Raw genomic sequence first — 14,732 nt, forward strand, 5'->3', positions numbered from 1 at the left:
ATCGTGGTTCTAGTTCCCAGGGTGGAACTTAGTTTATACTATATGTTTCTCTCACCCGAAAAGTCTCGGTGGGACGGATGGGAGAAGCTGGAGAAGAAATGCTGATGTTCCTTCATTTAGTGCTCCTTTTACGCATCCAGGTCCAAAACACACTGCAGAAATAATCTAGTTTGAGACCGCTTTAACTGCCCTGGTTCAAGGGAATTCAGGAACTGGAGTTTTAGGAGACGTTTAGTCTTCTCTGTCAGAGCTCTGGTGCCACAATAAACTACAATTCCCAGGATTCCCTAGCACTGAGCCAGGGCAGTTAAAGCGGTCTGAATCTGGATTGTTTCTGCAGTGTGTTTTGGACCTCCCAGTCTCCCACGGTCAGCTGCTTCAAGTAATTTCTGACTTACAATTAATAAATAAAAAACTTGTCTCCCTTATGGAAATTCAAGTTTCATAAGTCTTCCGCCTTTGTTTGGGAAACAGAAAATACTTAAACATAAAAAATATCAAAGCCAAGACTGTTAGGGTTTAGCATTAAATCAGCGGAGGATGGTTCTTTGTCTAAGGCAGCTGAGAACTGAGACTGACTCAGAAACAACACAAATAGCTTGTAGGTTAAACAAAAGTTTACGAATGACTTTAAGCTACACATGCTAGTTTATGGATAGTTCAGGTCGTAGAAGAAATCTTTATCTCACCATCTTTCAAAGAAAGTTGAAAGGGGAGGAAGATGGGGGACCAGCAGAAGCAAATGGGGGCCATGGCCTGGAAAAGGAGGACGCTTCACCCTGACACACACACACACACACACACACATTTAACTCGAGGGAGGCGTTGTAAACTCTCCACGTTTGGAAAAAGCGGCTTAATTGTGCCTTCTGAACATACCTCCCGTAACGATAGTGAGCGCCGCATAGCAAAGCGACACGGACACTGCGAAAGAAAACGGGACCTCTTCCGAATCTCTTCCTAAAGCTGCATCCCCATTTTAGAAATAATCCGGGTTGACATCGTTTTAACTGCCACCGCTCCATGTTATCGAATTCTGGGATTTGTAGTTTTGTGAGATATCTTAACTTTCAAGAGTGTTCTGGTGTGCCCCAACCGATTCCAGAATTCTCTTGCATGGAGCCGTGACAATTAAAGTGGTGTCAAACCGGATTATTTCTGCAGTGCGGATGCAGCCTTTAGACAAATCCCAGCTAATCATGACAGGATTCTGGATTTCCGAGTAGACTGGCAGGGTAAAGAAGGACCTCTTGGTCCAGATTTGGTCTGCCCTCTTTTAAAGAACACCAGGATCTGCAGTGAAACAGTGGACACTTCTCGGCCCCGCTGCAGAAGCCAGACAGAGGCACCCCAGGCACTGACAAGAAGAGCAAATTGTGGCATCTCCGAGCCCAATGAGTCGAAACGCTTCGGTTGATTCTGGGAAATTAATTCGAAGGACCAGGGTTCGAGTTCCAGCTCGGCCATGAAACCCACTGGGTGGCCCTGGGCAAGTCACACTCTCTCAGCCTCAGGAGGAGGCAATGGCAAACCTCCTGTGAACAAATCTTGCCAAGAAAACCCCAGGATAGGTTCACCTTAGGGTCGCCATAAATCAGAACTGACCTCAAGCCACAGAACAGCAACAACAGCAACACCAACACCATGAGTGTGTTCCCTTTCCCGGGTTTTCCTCTTCTGGCAATTACAGGGAGTGGGGCCAGATATGTCCTCATCTTCAAGGAGGACAAGACACCGCAAAGTGGAGGGCATGCCAGAAAAAGAGAGGACAGGGCCCAAGAAAAGCTCCAAACACGCATAGAAATATAAATCCATGCTTCTCAGTCACGCTCAACATGGACGACATTGTGGAATTCCTCCTAGGCAATTCTCTTGGGCTGAAAGGGAGGACAGGTCCTGGAAAAGGAGGACAGGCTGACGACAGGGAAGTAGAATGCCCAGATGTCGTAATTGCAAAGGCGGACGAGGCCCCGAAAGATGTAGGACATTCAAGAAAAAGCGAGTACCCAATAAAAGCTAAAAACATCCATCTAAATGTAAATGTATGCCTCCTAACTCAAAGGGGAAGACATTTCGGGGGGAAAAAGGAGGACGTGGCCAAATAAAAGCTCAAAACTCTTCTCGAAAGATAGATCCATGCTTCTTAACTCCATTAAGTCCAGACCAGGAGCTATTTCTAGCACAGAAAACACCCGACGGAGCTGAGGGCTTCAACCGAGAGCAATCGGGGTCTCTTTGGGGGGATTTTTTTTAAAGGGGGGAGTTGTTTTAATCCTAAATCCTATCATGCCGCCTGTGGGACCTATCTGCTCGCTAGAGGAGGTCACCCGTCCCCCTCCGAAATGAACCCACCGGGGAGGAAGCTGGACGCCTCCTGCGTGTTTCTTGGCCACAGAAACCCACTGGGGGACCCTGGGCAAGTCACACCCTCTCAGCCTCAGAAGCAAGCAAAGGCAAACCCCCTCTGAGCAAATCTTGTCAAGGAAACCCCATGACAGGGTCACCTTAGGGTCGCCATAAATCAGAAATGACTTCAAGGCATACAACAACAACAACAACAACAACAAAAGAGAAGTCCTAAAAGAAAGTCTTTCTCCTCCGGAGTTGCGTAAAGAGTTTTACTCCCTATATCTACCAACAAACTAACTGCAGTTCGTTTGCTCGTAGATATAGGGAATAAGGCTCTTTCAGCTATACACACACACACACACACTCCCCACCTGGTCCCCCATTTTCTCGGGATCAGAGTGGGAAGGCATTGGAAGGGAGCCGAGGGAGGGAGAGGCTGCTTATCCGGGCCGGGATCTCTCGTCTCGGGGTCTCCTGGCCCCCTTCTCGGCCTTCCTTTCGCCTGCCAGCCCTTCTATCTCCCCGACGCAGCCGCCTGACGGATGGCCCTTTAATAAGACCCTCGTTAATCTCCCTCTCCGCCCCGAGAGAGCCGTCTTTTCTGGGCAGATAAGGGGGAAATCCCAGACACAGAGAGGGGCCCAAAGGGAGGCGGAGGCGGCCCTAGCTCCCCGTTTCCTCCCCTCTGGGGTGACCAGGCGTCCTCCTTTTCCAGGACCTGTCCTCCATTTCAACCTCCTGTCCAAGAGGAATCCCACAATGTCCTCCCTCTCCCATCTGCCCTACATTTCAGCCTCCTCCCCAGAAGTCATTCCAAAGCGTCTTCCCTTTGCAGCCTGACCAAGAAGCAGGGATCTATATTTCTAGGAGTGTTTTGAGCTTTTCTTTTGACCATGCCCTCCCTTTTCTTTGAGTTCTCCATTTGGAGCCTGACCAAGAAGTATGGATCTATATTTCTAGGACTGTTTTGAGCTTTGACTTTGGCCGTACCCTCTCTTTTCCTTGAACGTCCTCCATTCGGAGCCTAAGAAGCGTGGATTTATATTTCTATGAGCGTTTTGAGCTTTTCTTTGGCACTGTCCTCCTTTTTTTAATGTCCTCCCTTTTGAGCATGGCTAAGAAGCATGAATTGACATTTCTAGGAGTGTCTTTTAACTATTCTTTGGTCCCGTCGTCTCTTTTTCTGAAACGGCCTCCATTGGGCCATTGGTGCCTTGTCCTCCTTTGCCGTGAGGAGGACATCTCTGTTCACCCTGTTCCTGCTCTCCCTGGCAGCTTCGGTCGCCCAGCCAGCCAGGCACCACACAAACACACAACACACACATAACACAAACACCCCCCCCCTTCTCGACGCCTCCTGATGGCCTCATTTCACAAGTGCTCCAGAGGCAAATCCTGACACCGGCGGCGGGCTACAGAGAGCCTGGATCTGGAGGAGTTGCGACGGGGACAAAAATAGTGTGTGTGTGGATTTTTTTGAAATGGTTTTCTTCCCCCAGGCGATGGGGAAGCCCGAAGGAAAGCTTCTCCCCCGAAACCAGCCTGACTGTGGCAAAGTAACCCCCACATTTCCCCAGTCTGATTTCCCCCTCCACTCCGCCAGCCCCGACCGCACTAGGAATAAGGCAGGAATCCCTTGGACAGATCAAGCCTGGCATCTCCCTGGAAGCCAAGATGATCAAATTGAGGCTGTCCTACATTGGCCACATATCATGAGAAGGCACGACTGGTTAGAAAAGACAATACAGCTAGGACAGGGAGAATGTAGTAGAAAGGGAGGAAGACCGTAGGCCAGATGGATAGACTCAGTTAGGGAGGTCATGGACTTGAATCTGCAGGACCTAAGCAGAGCAGTGGAGGACAAGGGGTCTTGGAGGTGTCTCATCCACAGGGTCGCCATGAGTCCATGTCCACGGACAGTTACCAACAACAACAACAACAACAACAAGTATCACACCCCAAGAGGGCCACTGTCCCTCAAGCAAGAGTCCTTCATTCCTCTTCAGAGGCACCTTCTTCTCTCTCCACCAGGAGCCATTTCCTAGCACCAGCATGTCCATTCAACTTTTTAAACATATCTATTCCCCCCGCCCCCAGCATAAAACCCACTGGGTGACTTTGGGCGATAAAGTCTTAAGGTCGCGGTAAGTCAGAAATGACTCGAAGGCATACAACAACAAGAAGTCCATCAATTCTAAGTCCAGCTGCCTAGGAGACTCTCGCCTGTCTCGGCTCCCTTCGGCCACCAGGTGGCGCAAGAGTCCGCCTCCCAGCCTCTGGAAGGGACCCCAGAGAAATGGAAATTGGGGGGGGGGGGGATGATAAATGCAACCTTCCCTTGACTCCACTTTCTCTCCTAAAACGAATTTGGGGATGCTGCTGACAGCTGCCTCGTTAAACTTCTCAAAGGGAGAAAGAGACCGGGAGGGGAGTCTCTTGCTATCTCTCTGCGATTTCCAACCCATTATCTGATGATAAAAGAGGTGTCCTACTTTTCTTTGTGAGACAACCTGGCTGCTTCTGTCCTTCCAGAAAGGAAGCGTTTGGTTTAAAGAGAGATAAGAATTGCCATACTGGTTCTGGATTCAAGGAAGAGGGGTGGGGAAGTAGAGGCCTTCGGGAGGGAGAGAGGGAGGGGGAAAAGACAGACAAAGCAGAGGAATATGTGTATTGCTATTATTATTATTATTATTATTATTATTATTATTATTATTAACCTTTATTTATAAAGCGCTGTAAAATTATTATTATTATTGCCCCTTTCCACTTACCGCATATCTTGAGGCCGATTTTCTTCCTGCAGCCATGGGCCACCCCACACCAGGTGTCATAGGCTACAAGGAATAGAAAGAAAAGGTTTACACGCCTTGTATACAGATAAATGTACCCGGACTATGCCTCTGAAACACCGCAGTTCTCAGTATATAAAAACGTGTTGTAACATCAGTGTTAGTTATTCTACTAGAGGTCGCACAGAATCTACAAGGAGGTGAGGACTCAGCTTTCGGGCATGTGTTGGGCTGCGAATCGAATTTCCTGACACGATTCCCTCCCTTCCTGCCCAAATCTTGTCAAGCAAACCCCATGATAGGAATGACTTGAAGGCAAACAACACAACCAGCCATAAGCAGAGGACCCCCGGCTTCGCCTTTGCGACCCTACAAACCAGACTACTCAAGGCACCCGAGATCGGAAAGGTTTAATGGGGTGATCCCTACTTCCCCGGTGAACACGTTTTTAATTTCCCTGCCCTTCTCGGAGCTACAATGTATGTATGCAAGGGCCATCAAGCAGCCTGTACCTCTCTAAAAGAAAAAAAAAATCGATTACCTTCGTGACTGATCTCATATGGATATGTGTACTTGTGAAACAGAATCACATCCCTACATAGACATGGCTGTTGTTCTCTTACACGCAGGGTGACCACACAGTCCTCCTTTTCCAGGACATATCCCTCCCTATATTTCATCCTGCTGTCCAGAAGGAATTCCAAAACGTCCCCTATTTTGAGCCTGAGCATGGAAGTGTTTCTACAGGAGTGTTACTAGCTTTTATTTGGTCCTGTCTTCCCTTTTTCTTCCATGTCCTACATTTATTTTTTTACGATGCCTCGTCCTCCTTTGCCATGGTGACATCTGAGCAGCCTGCTTAGAGGACAATGCAGCCGGGGATCTTGCAACAGCCGCTGCTCCAAGAGAGGTCGAGGAGCCTATTTTCCTGCCACCTCGGCACAGATCGTACTTGTCTTTTGTTCGATAACCGCAACACCATTGCAAGGGAAAGAAGCCAACCCACCTGGCCCTTTTTCCTGTTACCATGTGAGAGCTGGACAGTAAAGAAAGAAGACAGGAAGAAAATCCATTCATTCGAGATGTGGTGCTGGAGAAGAGTGCTGAGGATGGACAGCCAAAAGGACAAACAAAAGGGTCCTAGAGCAGATGGAGCCAGATCTTTCCCTGGAAGCCAAGATGACTAAATTTGAGGCTGTCATACTTTGGACATATAACGAGAAGGCATGACTCATTGGAAAAGATAATGATGTTGGGGAAGGTGGAGGGAAGTAGAAAGAGAGGAAGACCACATGCCCAATGGATAGACTGAGCCTATGGGACCTGAGCAAGGAGGTAGCGGATTGAGGGGCTTGGAAATGTCTCATGCACAGGGTCGCCATGAGTCCAGATCGACTGGAAAGCAGCTAACAACAAACAGCATAGTGATACGGGGCTGAGCACCCCTTCTCTCATTTCCAAAGGAGAGCTTTGGGTTCAGGCTGGAGGCGGTGAGGGTGGGCTTCTAGGAAGGGGGCGGGCATCAGGAAGAGAGAAAGAGAAAGAAAGAGCCCTGACTGTCTCCGAATAATGGATTGGCCGGGCTCCAGGAAAGTGGCAGCTTAAAATAAACTGGCATGAAATGGGGTCACGGAAGAGTTCAGGAATTAATTGGGTGAAAAATAGTATTTGATTAGATGATCGGAGTTGCATGATTAGGTCGGAGCCGGATTGATGGGGGGGAGGGAGACCCCCTTCCCAAGGCCCCTCGCCTCCTCCTGGGTCCCCTTTAGAGGAAGGCAACGTCTCTCCACCCACAAGAGATTTGGGATCTCTGGGGTGCTGTCCAGCTGGACGGTGCTGAAAGGGAAGGAGGCGGATTCCCAGTCGCCCTAAGGAGAGCCACGGCCTGGTCTTTGCAGAGGACCTCGGGAGAGGGCCACACAGGGACCACAAGGACAGGGCCATTGGAGCCAAAGGAAGCCCCGACACACACACACACACACACACACACACACACACACACACACACACACACAGAGCCCAGGCTTGTTCATGGTGCAGAAGCTGCAGAAAAACAGCAGTCCCAAACACACTGCAGAAATAATCCAGTCCGAGTCCTCTTTAACTGCCCTGGCTCAAGCGCTAGGGAATCCTGGGAACGGTAATTTATTGTGACAAAGAAGGCCCTGTGTCTCACAAACACTACCTAGCATTGTTCCAGAGCAGTTAAAGCCGTCTCATACTGGATTATTTCTGCAGTGTGTTTTGGACCTGGAAAAGCCCAAGAGTGACACAAAAGCGAGGGGAAAAACAACAACTGGGAAGGGAGAGAAAATCAAAACAAAGGAACACTTCCCTCTCTCGTTTCATCCCTGTCTCTTAAAAAGAGAGAAACCAGGCAAAAGACTCCTGGAAGGAAGGAGCGGGACAGAGAGCTGATTTCCCAGCGGAGCAAGCGGTTCTCAGAAGCGTGGCGAAGGGGAAATATAGTTCTGCTGGGGTTAGTGAGGCTCCCCGCCTAAGTACATTAAAAGCCACTTAATTCAGGGGGATTTGCTTCCGCGTGAATCTGTTCGGCCGCGGGCTTTTAATCCCTAATATGTGAGACTGGGCGAGTTGAGCGACTAACTGGGAGCCTTGCAGAAAGACCGCCGCCAGAGACAACGCCAGCATTTCATCAGCTCCTGAAGATGGAAGAGAAGGCGAAGAGGAAAGACCGAAGGGGGATCGGATTGTGGCTCCAAAGTGAATTGGAGGCAAGGCCAAGTTTCTTAAAACAAACAAACAAACCAAACAAACAACAGCAACAACATCCACTCCGCCTGTTGTTGTTCTTATTTATGGAAGAGTCGGAATTAATAGAAGAATTTCTAGGGAGCTTTTTGTACACCTGAAAGATCATAGCAAGAGCTTCAAGAACGGAAAAGCTTCTGACTGCTTCTAACAGAACTATTGGGAGGATAAATCTCTCCTAAAATTATGGAAATACCCTGCCAAGGCAGACACACACACACACACACACGCACGCACAAACACAAACACACATCTTAGGGATCCAGGAGACCAAGCTTGGACTGAAAGTACTTGGGCATGGAAGAAAGGAAAAGGAAAAGGAAAAGAAAAAGGAAAAGGCAAGGTGCCAGCTAGGAAAAATCACTGAAGCGGGGAGGAAACCTTTCCGCAGAAAGATGCTCGGCTTTTGCACTTCCCTCTGAACGGTCTTCATTCGGAGATTAAGTCCGGCTGATTTACTCACTTGCTGCCCTACACCTAGTTGTATGTGCCTCAGTTTAGAAAGAGGAGCTTTTTCCCCCTTAAGGGTCGTTGGCTCGCAGTCTTGAAGTTACCAGTCGGAAATAAAGGGGAAGGGAGTCCATGGCAAAAGCCCCTCTGAACAAATCTCGCAAAGAAAACCCTGCAGTAGATCCGTCTTGTTGTTGTGGGCCTTCCAGTCGTTTCCGATTTATGGCGACCCTAAAGTGAACCTATCATTTCTTGGCAAGGTTTGTTCAGAGGAGGTTTGCCATGGCCTTCCCCTGGGGTCGCCATAAATCAGAAATGACTCGAAGACACACGACAATAACAACAACAAGGTCTTTCCTCCCTTTGGATCTTCTGTAGGGGGCGCGCCCAGAGGCAAGGAAGGAGATGCGGCCCTAGAGAAATGGCGACAAACACAACAACAACAACAACAACAACAAAGCGCTGTCTGGGCTGTGATAGGTATTCCGAATAAGACAAATAAAGCCCAGAAATATAAAGTTGATTACACTTCTTTTACCGCCAATAACCAATTAAGAGCTTTTCATAGCCGTGTTCTTACAAATTTAGTCTTTTTACAATAAAATCATACAAGTTCCATGGAAACCAATGTTCTTTATCACAAGGTAGCATCCCATGGGTTCAAAGTCCAAAACACATAATTCAGTGATTAAGATACACACACACACACACACACACATGTTCTGCATACTAGAGAAATGGTGGCCAGGTGAAGCAAAGGAGAATTGGACAGAGAACTGAGAAGAGGCTGAAGAAGGCTGGCAAAGGGAAATTTTAGCCCGCGAGTAGGAAAAAAGGAAAGCTTGGGGTACACTGAAAACACTTGTGGATGGAAGAAAGGAAGGAAGGGAAGGAAGAAAACAGCAGCTAGCAAAATGGGACTGAATCAATGGGAAGGGAAGGGGGGTTATTCCGCACAAAGAGGCTCGGTCTTTGCATCTCCGTCTGAACGGCCTGAATGGGAAATGAGAGGAGGGCCCCGTTTCCAAAAAGCGCGAAGAAACCAGGAGAGGGAAGGTAGGCGAGACCTGGCTAGAGACAAGAGAGGGGAGAAGAAGGAGAAGAAGCAGAAGAAGAAGAAGAGGAAAGCGACGGAGGAGGAGCTGGGCCCTGGGCTTTGGTGAGACTCAGCGGGCTGGAAAGGAGCAAGGAAGGGGGGGCGGTGGTGAGAAGAAGGAGGGCCGGGAGGAGAAGAGGAGGAGAAGAAGAAGTGGAGGTGATGGTGGTGGAGAAGGAGGAAGAAGAAAAAGAAAAAGAAGACGAAGAAGTCGAGGAAGAGGAGGAAGATGAAGACGAAGAGAAGAAGGAGGGGGTGATGGTGATGGAAAAGGAGCAGGAGGAGGAGGAGGATGAGGAGGAAGAAGAAGAAGAAGAAGAGGAAGAGGAGGAGGAAGAGGAGAGGGAAGAAGAAAAGGAGGTGATGGTGGTGGTGGTGGTGGTGGTGGAGGAGGAGGTTGCCTCAGGTGAAAGGGAGGAGACTGGAGTGTCCAAGAAGGACACCGAGAGGACGCGGGGGAGGGAGGGGAGGGAGAAAGGCCAGCAAAGGAGGAGGGAGAGAGGAACCGGGAAGAGTGGCAGGCGACCCAAACAGCTCTGACAGGACTCTCTCTCTCCCCCCCCCCCCCCCCAAAACCAGGCAGAGACAGGGTGACCAGATGTGTCCTCACCGCAAAGCAGGACATTCCAGAAAAAGGGTGGACAGGACCAAAGAAAAGCTTTTTTTTTTAAAACCACTCATAGAAAGATAAATGCCTGCTCCTCAGTCAGGCTCAAAAGGGAGGACCTTTTGGAATTCCTCCTGGGCAGAAAGGCTGAAATGCAAGGCAGGTCTTAAGGAAAGGAGGGCCACATCTGGCCATCCTGGGCAGAGAGAAAGGTTAGGTGGGAACATGACAAGGAGAAGAGGGCCAAACCCTGCCCGCCCTCCCATTCCACAGCCCTCCACCAAAGAAAGAGAGAGAGAGAGAGAGAGAGAGAGAGAGAGAGAGAGAGAGAGAGGTCGGGAGCGCGCACGGGCACGCGCCAGCCGTCGGGAAACAATAAGCGCGCTGGGGAGAGGGAGGGAGGGAAGGCAAGCCAAGGCGCGCTCCCGTTGCTCTTTCCAGCTGAGGGGCGCATTCCTCCAAAGGGCTGGAAGGCGACACAGTATAACCCCCCACAAGCCCCTCACACCCCTCTCCACACTTTTATTGCTACCAGCAATTCTTCTGAACCAAACTGGTGGCATGGAGGGGGCTTCCTTTAATAAACGGGGAATAAAATAATAATAATAATAATAAGAGAACTAACAAAACAGAGATACTGACAGCAGAAAAAGAGGAACTTCTTCTTCTTCTTCTTCTTCTTCTTCTTCTTCTTATTATTATTATTATTATTATTAACAATAATAATATACCCTCCCCAATCCCCCCCCCCCCCCCCAAAGGCGCCTTTTTTCGTTGTCTGCGCTTCCCTCCGTCCTTCCAGGGCCAGAATAATCCCAATTATGTCGGGCTCTTCTTCATGCTTCACAACCTTTCAGAGCAAAAAGCTATTCGAGACCCAGGGAAAAAACCTCTCCCCCCACCGCCCCAGAGAGAGCCCTCAGCTGGGTCTGGCCAAGCTTTCCCGTCCTTTCCAGGGCCTTTGTCGCCGGAGGTGATCTCTGCCGGTCCAGTGCCCCTCCACCGACGTGGCTTTTTCGGGGTCTGTGTCTGGTTCCTGAGCGCCTGTCTGAATTGTCTGGGCTCAGCCATCCTCATCCTCAGCCTGTGTCTGGGGCTGCCTGCCCACTGCGGAATTAATCCGTTTTGACACCGCTTTAACGGCCACAGCTCAAGGCTATGGGATTCTGGGACCCAGGCGTGTTTTTCAACAGCCCCCTCCCTTAACCAAGGTCGGAATTCTCCCCTGAATAAGCAATGGAGACCCTTAGCACCCCCCCCCCCCAATTCTTCCCGCCTTCAGCCCCATCATGTTATCTGGGGGAGAGGTTTCCCCTCTTTTCTCCCCGACTTCCCCCCGGATCATTTTGTTGGTCCCAGAAGCCAAAGGAAACCAGCTCGATTGGCCCCACAGCGCGGTTCCAGCCCTGGAGGCAAAGAAAGGGGTGTGTGCATGTATGTATGGCGCTGGATGTGGGTGAGAAAGAAGGGTCGCCATCAGGTTGGTTCTTTTTTTTTGGGGGGGGGATGGAAGCCTCGGCTGGAAACGAGGAGAGGCAGGAATCCTTGGGAGCTTGGCAAAACGAATCAAAACACCCTCCCTGCCGCCCCCTCCCCCGCCGCCCCCCATGCCTCTTCCTGACCTACTTGTGGGTCGCAGATTGGTGGGGTTGGGGTCCTGGGCCATGTTGGAGGCGGACGGGTCCGAGGCTGCCATCAGGGTCCGAGTCCGAGCCTTTGGGTCCCAGCTTCTCTTCCTTCAGGGTCTCTCTCTCTCTCTTTCTCTCTCAGCCCCCTAAAGCCAAGGCTGCAAGGGAAAGAGAGGCAGGGTCAGGTCGGGGGAGAGCCTTGGAGGGGACTCGCTGCTTCCCGAGAGGCACAAGAAGCCAGGGACCTCAGTGGGTCGGAGGCTGGGCTGGCTGGCTGGCTGGCTGGCTGGGGGGCGGAGGGCACAAAAGGAGCCCCTTCCCTTCCTTCTGGGGACGGGGCCTCCTCCTCCTCCTCTTGAAGCCACCCACCCACCCGACCCCCGCCACCGCCTCTTCCCAGCCTCGCCTTCGCCAGATCGGAGACAAAAGCGACGGCGACGGAGGAAGGCGAGCGGGAGAAGGCAGGAGAGCAAAGAGGAAAGGAATGTCTGGACAAGACTGAGGAGGCAGCGAGGAGGAGCCCAGGGCTCCCTTCGGAGAAACTGAGGGCCAGGATGGGGTGCCTTCTCTGCTTGGAAGAGGAAGAGGAAGAAGAGGAGGAGGAGGAGGAGGAGGAAGAAGAGGAGGAAGAGGATGAGGAAGAAGAAGAGGAGGAAGAGGAGGAGGAAGAAGAGGAGGAGGAGGAAGAAGAGGAGGAAGGGGAAGAAGAGGAGGAGGAAGAAGAAGATGAGGAGGAAGAGGAAGAAGGAGAAGAAGAGGAGGAGGAGGAAGAAGAAAAAGAGGAGGAAGAGCTGGAGGAGGAAGAAGGGGAGGAGGAGGAGGAAGAGGAAGAAGGGGAAGAGGAGGAAGAAGAGGAAGAAGAGGAGGAGGAAGAGGAGGAGGAAGATGAGGAAGAGGAGGAGGAGGAAGAAGAGGAGGAAGGGGAGGAAGAGGAGGAGGAAGAAGAAGAGGAGGAGGAAGAAGAGGAGGAGGAGGAAGAGGAGGAGAAAGGGGAGGAAGAGGAGGAGGAAGGAGAAGAAGAGGAGGAGGAAGAAGAGGAAGAGGAGGAGGAGGAGGAAGAAGAGGAAGAAGAGGAGGAGGAGGAGGAGGAAGAAGAGGATGAGGAAGAAGAAGAGGAGGAAGAGGAGGAGGAAGAAGAGGAGGAGGAGGAAGAAGAGGAGGAAGGGGAAGAAGAGGAGGAGGAAGAAGAAGAGGAGGAGGAAGAGGAAGAAGGAGAAGAAGAGGAGGAGGAGGAAGAAGAAAAAGAGGAGGAAGAGCTGAAGGAGGAAGAAGGGGAGGAGGAGGAGGAGGAAGAGGAAGAAGAGGAAGAAGAGGAGGAGGAAGAGGAGGAGGAAGATGAGGAGGAGGAGGAAGAAGAGGAGGAAGGGGAGGAAGAGGAGGAGGAAGAAGAAGAGGAGGAGGAAGAAGAGGAGGAGGAGAAGGAAGAGGAGGAGGAGGAAGAGGAGGAGAAAGGGGAGGAAGAGGAGGAGGAAGGAGAAGAAGAGGAGGAGGAGGAGGAAGAAGAGGAAGAAGAGGAGGAGGAGGAAGAGGATGAGGAGGAGGAGGAAGGGGAGGAGGAAGAGGAGGAGGAAGAAGAAGATGAGGAGGAAGAGGAAGAAGGAGAAGAAGAGGAGGAGGAGAAAGAAGAAGAAAAAGAGAAGGAAGAGCTGGAGGAGGAAGAAGGGGAGGAGGAGGAGGAGGAGGAAGAGGAGGAGGAGGAGGAGCGAGGCTCAGCCGAGGGCCAGAGCCAGGGGCCTGCAAGGGGGGGCTGTGGGGGTTCAGATGACCCAGAGGGGGAGGGGGAGGGGAGAAAAGCCCCTTCTTCCCGGGAAAGCAATAGATGCGCGGACAGCCCCCTTTCCCCGCAGCGCCCAGAACAATAGGAAGAGACCAGAGGAGAGGGGCGTGTGTTGCTGAGCCTGGGAGGCCTCCCTCGGGGCCCCTTCCAGCCCCCCCCCCCGATGTAATGCAAAGGGCTGGGAGGGCCATCCCCTTCTCCTCCTTCTTCGTGGGGATCCAGGAAGGCGGCGGAAGGGAGAGGGGCCGAGGAAGTCCGGCGCTGGCTCTGCAGCAGCTCCCACCTGTTCCCACCAGAGACACACGGGACAGAACGAGAGGGAAGGCAGGGGAAGGGCAGGGCAGAGCCAAACCGGCCTGAGCCTCTGGGCCAGCGACGCCGTCGAAGAACCAAGGCACCGGCCTCCCCGTCCCCGGCTTCCTCGCCTTCCTCTCCGGCGGGGCGCATGGTTTGGGCCCCTCTTTGGGAGGATGGGAGCTTCCTTTCCATCCCCAGGAGCCTCCCCTCGTGCCTCGCTGGGGCGGCCAATGCTGGACGGTCGGCTCTGCCTTCGTGCCTTCCCCCGTTCCTAGTTCCAAAGCCAAGAAGTGCAGGGCATCGGAGGGCAGGGCGCTTGGCACCGGAGCGTCGCCGGGCGGGAAAGGTCCCTCTGGAAACCGCTCCCCTGGAAAAGCCCCCCTGGGTCCCTTTTGGGGGAAGGCGGCACAGAGACGTCCAACAGAAGAAGTAATAAAATTAAGATCTGATAAACCCAAACGCCTTCTGGTCTCACAACGAATTGCGATCGTGTCTGGGTCTGGCCAGAGGGCAGTCGCTGGGGCCGTTCATTATCATTATCATTATCGTTATCGTTATCGTTATCGTTATCGTTATCGTTATTATTATTATTATTGTTATTAGTCTACAGAAGGTAATTTGGGAAATGGCAAATGTTAAGTGCTTAAGGCCGAAGGAAGGAGAAGGGAGGCTAAAGGTGATGCGTTCTGGAAACGAAGTAACAGGTTAGTCTGGGGCTCACCCGCCTCCCTTTTCCTGCTCCAACTAGCCTCTGTTTTCAGGCATTACCTCGGAAAAGGCACACTTTCTCCCAGGAACAGACCCTCCCCAAACCTTCGGAGCCATAGGAGAAGAGGAACCATTGATTCTGCCTAAGAAGAAGACCTACAAGAAGAAAGAGAAAACCCTTACCGGCCGAAGGATGGAAGGCAGGCAGCAGGAGAGTCAACTCCAGGAGTCCAAAGGCGGCAGCAGCAGCAGCAGC

The 14,732-nt window shown here is 51.5% G+C and overlaps 1 protein-coding gene across 1 annotated transcript in view; it reads right to left on the reverse strand.

The window, feature by feature from the left end:
• The window catches only part of GAD1 (glutamate decarboxylase 1), a 70,385-nt gene extending 55,653 nt beyond the window's left edge, over nt 1-14,732 (reverse strand). Inside the window, exons 1-3 of the mRNA XM_089519773.1 lie at nt 14,660-14,732; nt 11,693-11,852; nt 5,121-5,183 (exon numbers count right to left, since the gene is read on the reverse strand). Of these exons, the coding sequence (XP_089375899.1) occupies nt 5,121-5,183; nt 11,693-11,762 (133 nt within the window). The 5' untranslated portion in view covers nt 11,763-11,852; nt 14,660-14,732. The remainder of the gene's footprint in view (nt 1-5,120; nt 5,184-11,692; nt 11,853-14,659) is intronic.

This window comes from Sceloporus occidentalis, unplaced genomic scaffold (genome assembly GCF_023333645.1).
Source record: "Sceloporus occidentalis isolate IW3139 unplaced genomic scaffold, rSceOcc1.0.p SCAF_4, whole genome shotgun sequence".
Classification (NCBI taxonomy): Eukaryota; Metazoa; Chordata; class Lepidosauria; order Squamata; family Phrynosomatidae; genus Sceloporus; species Sceloporus occidentalis.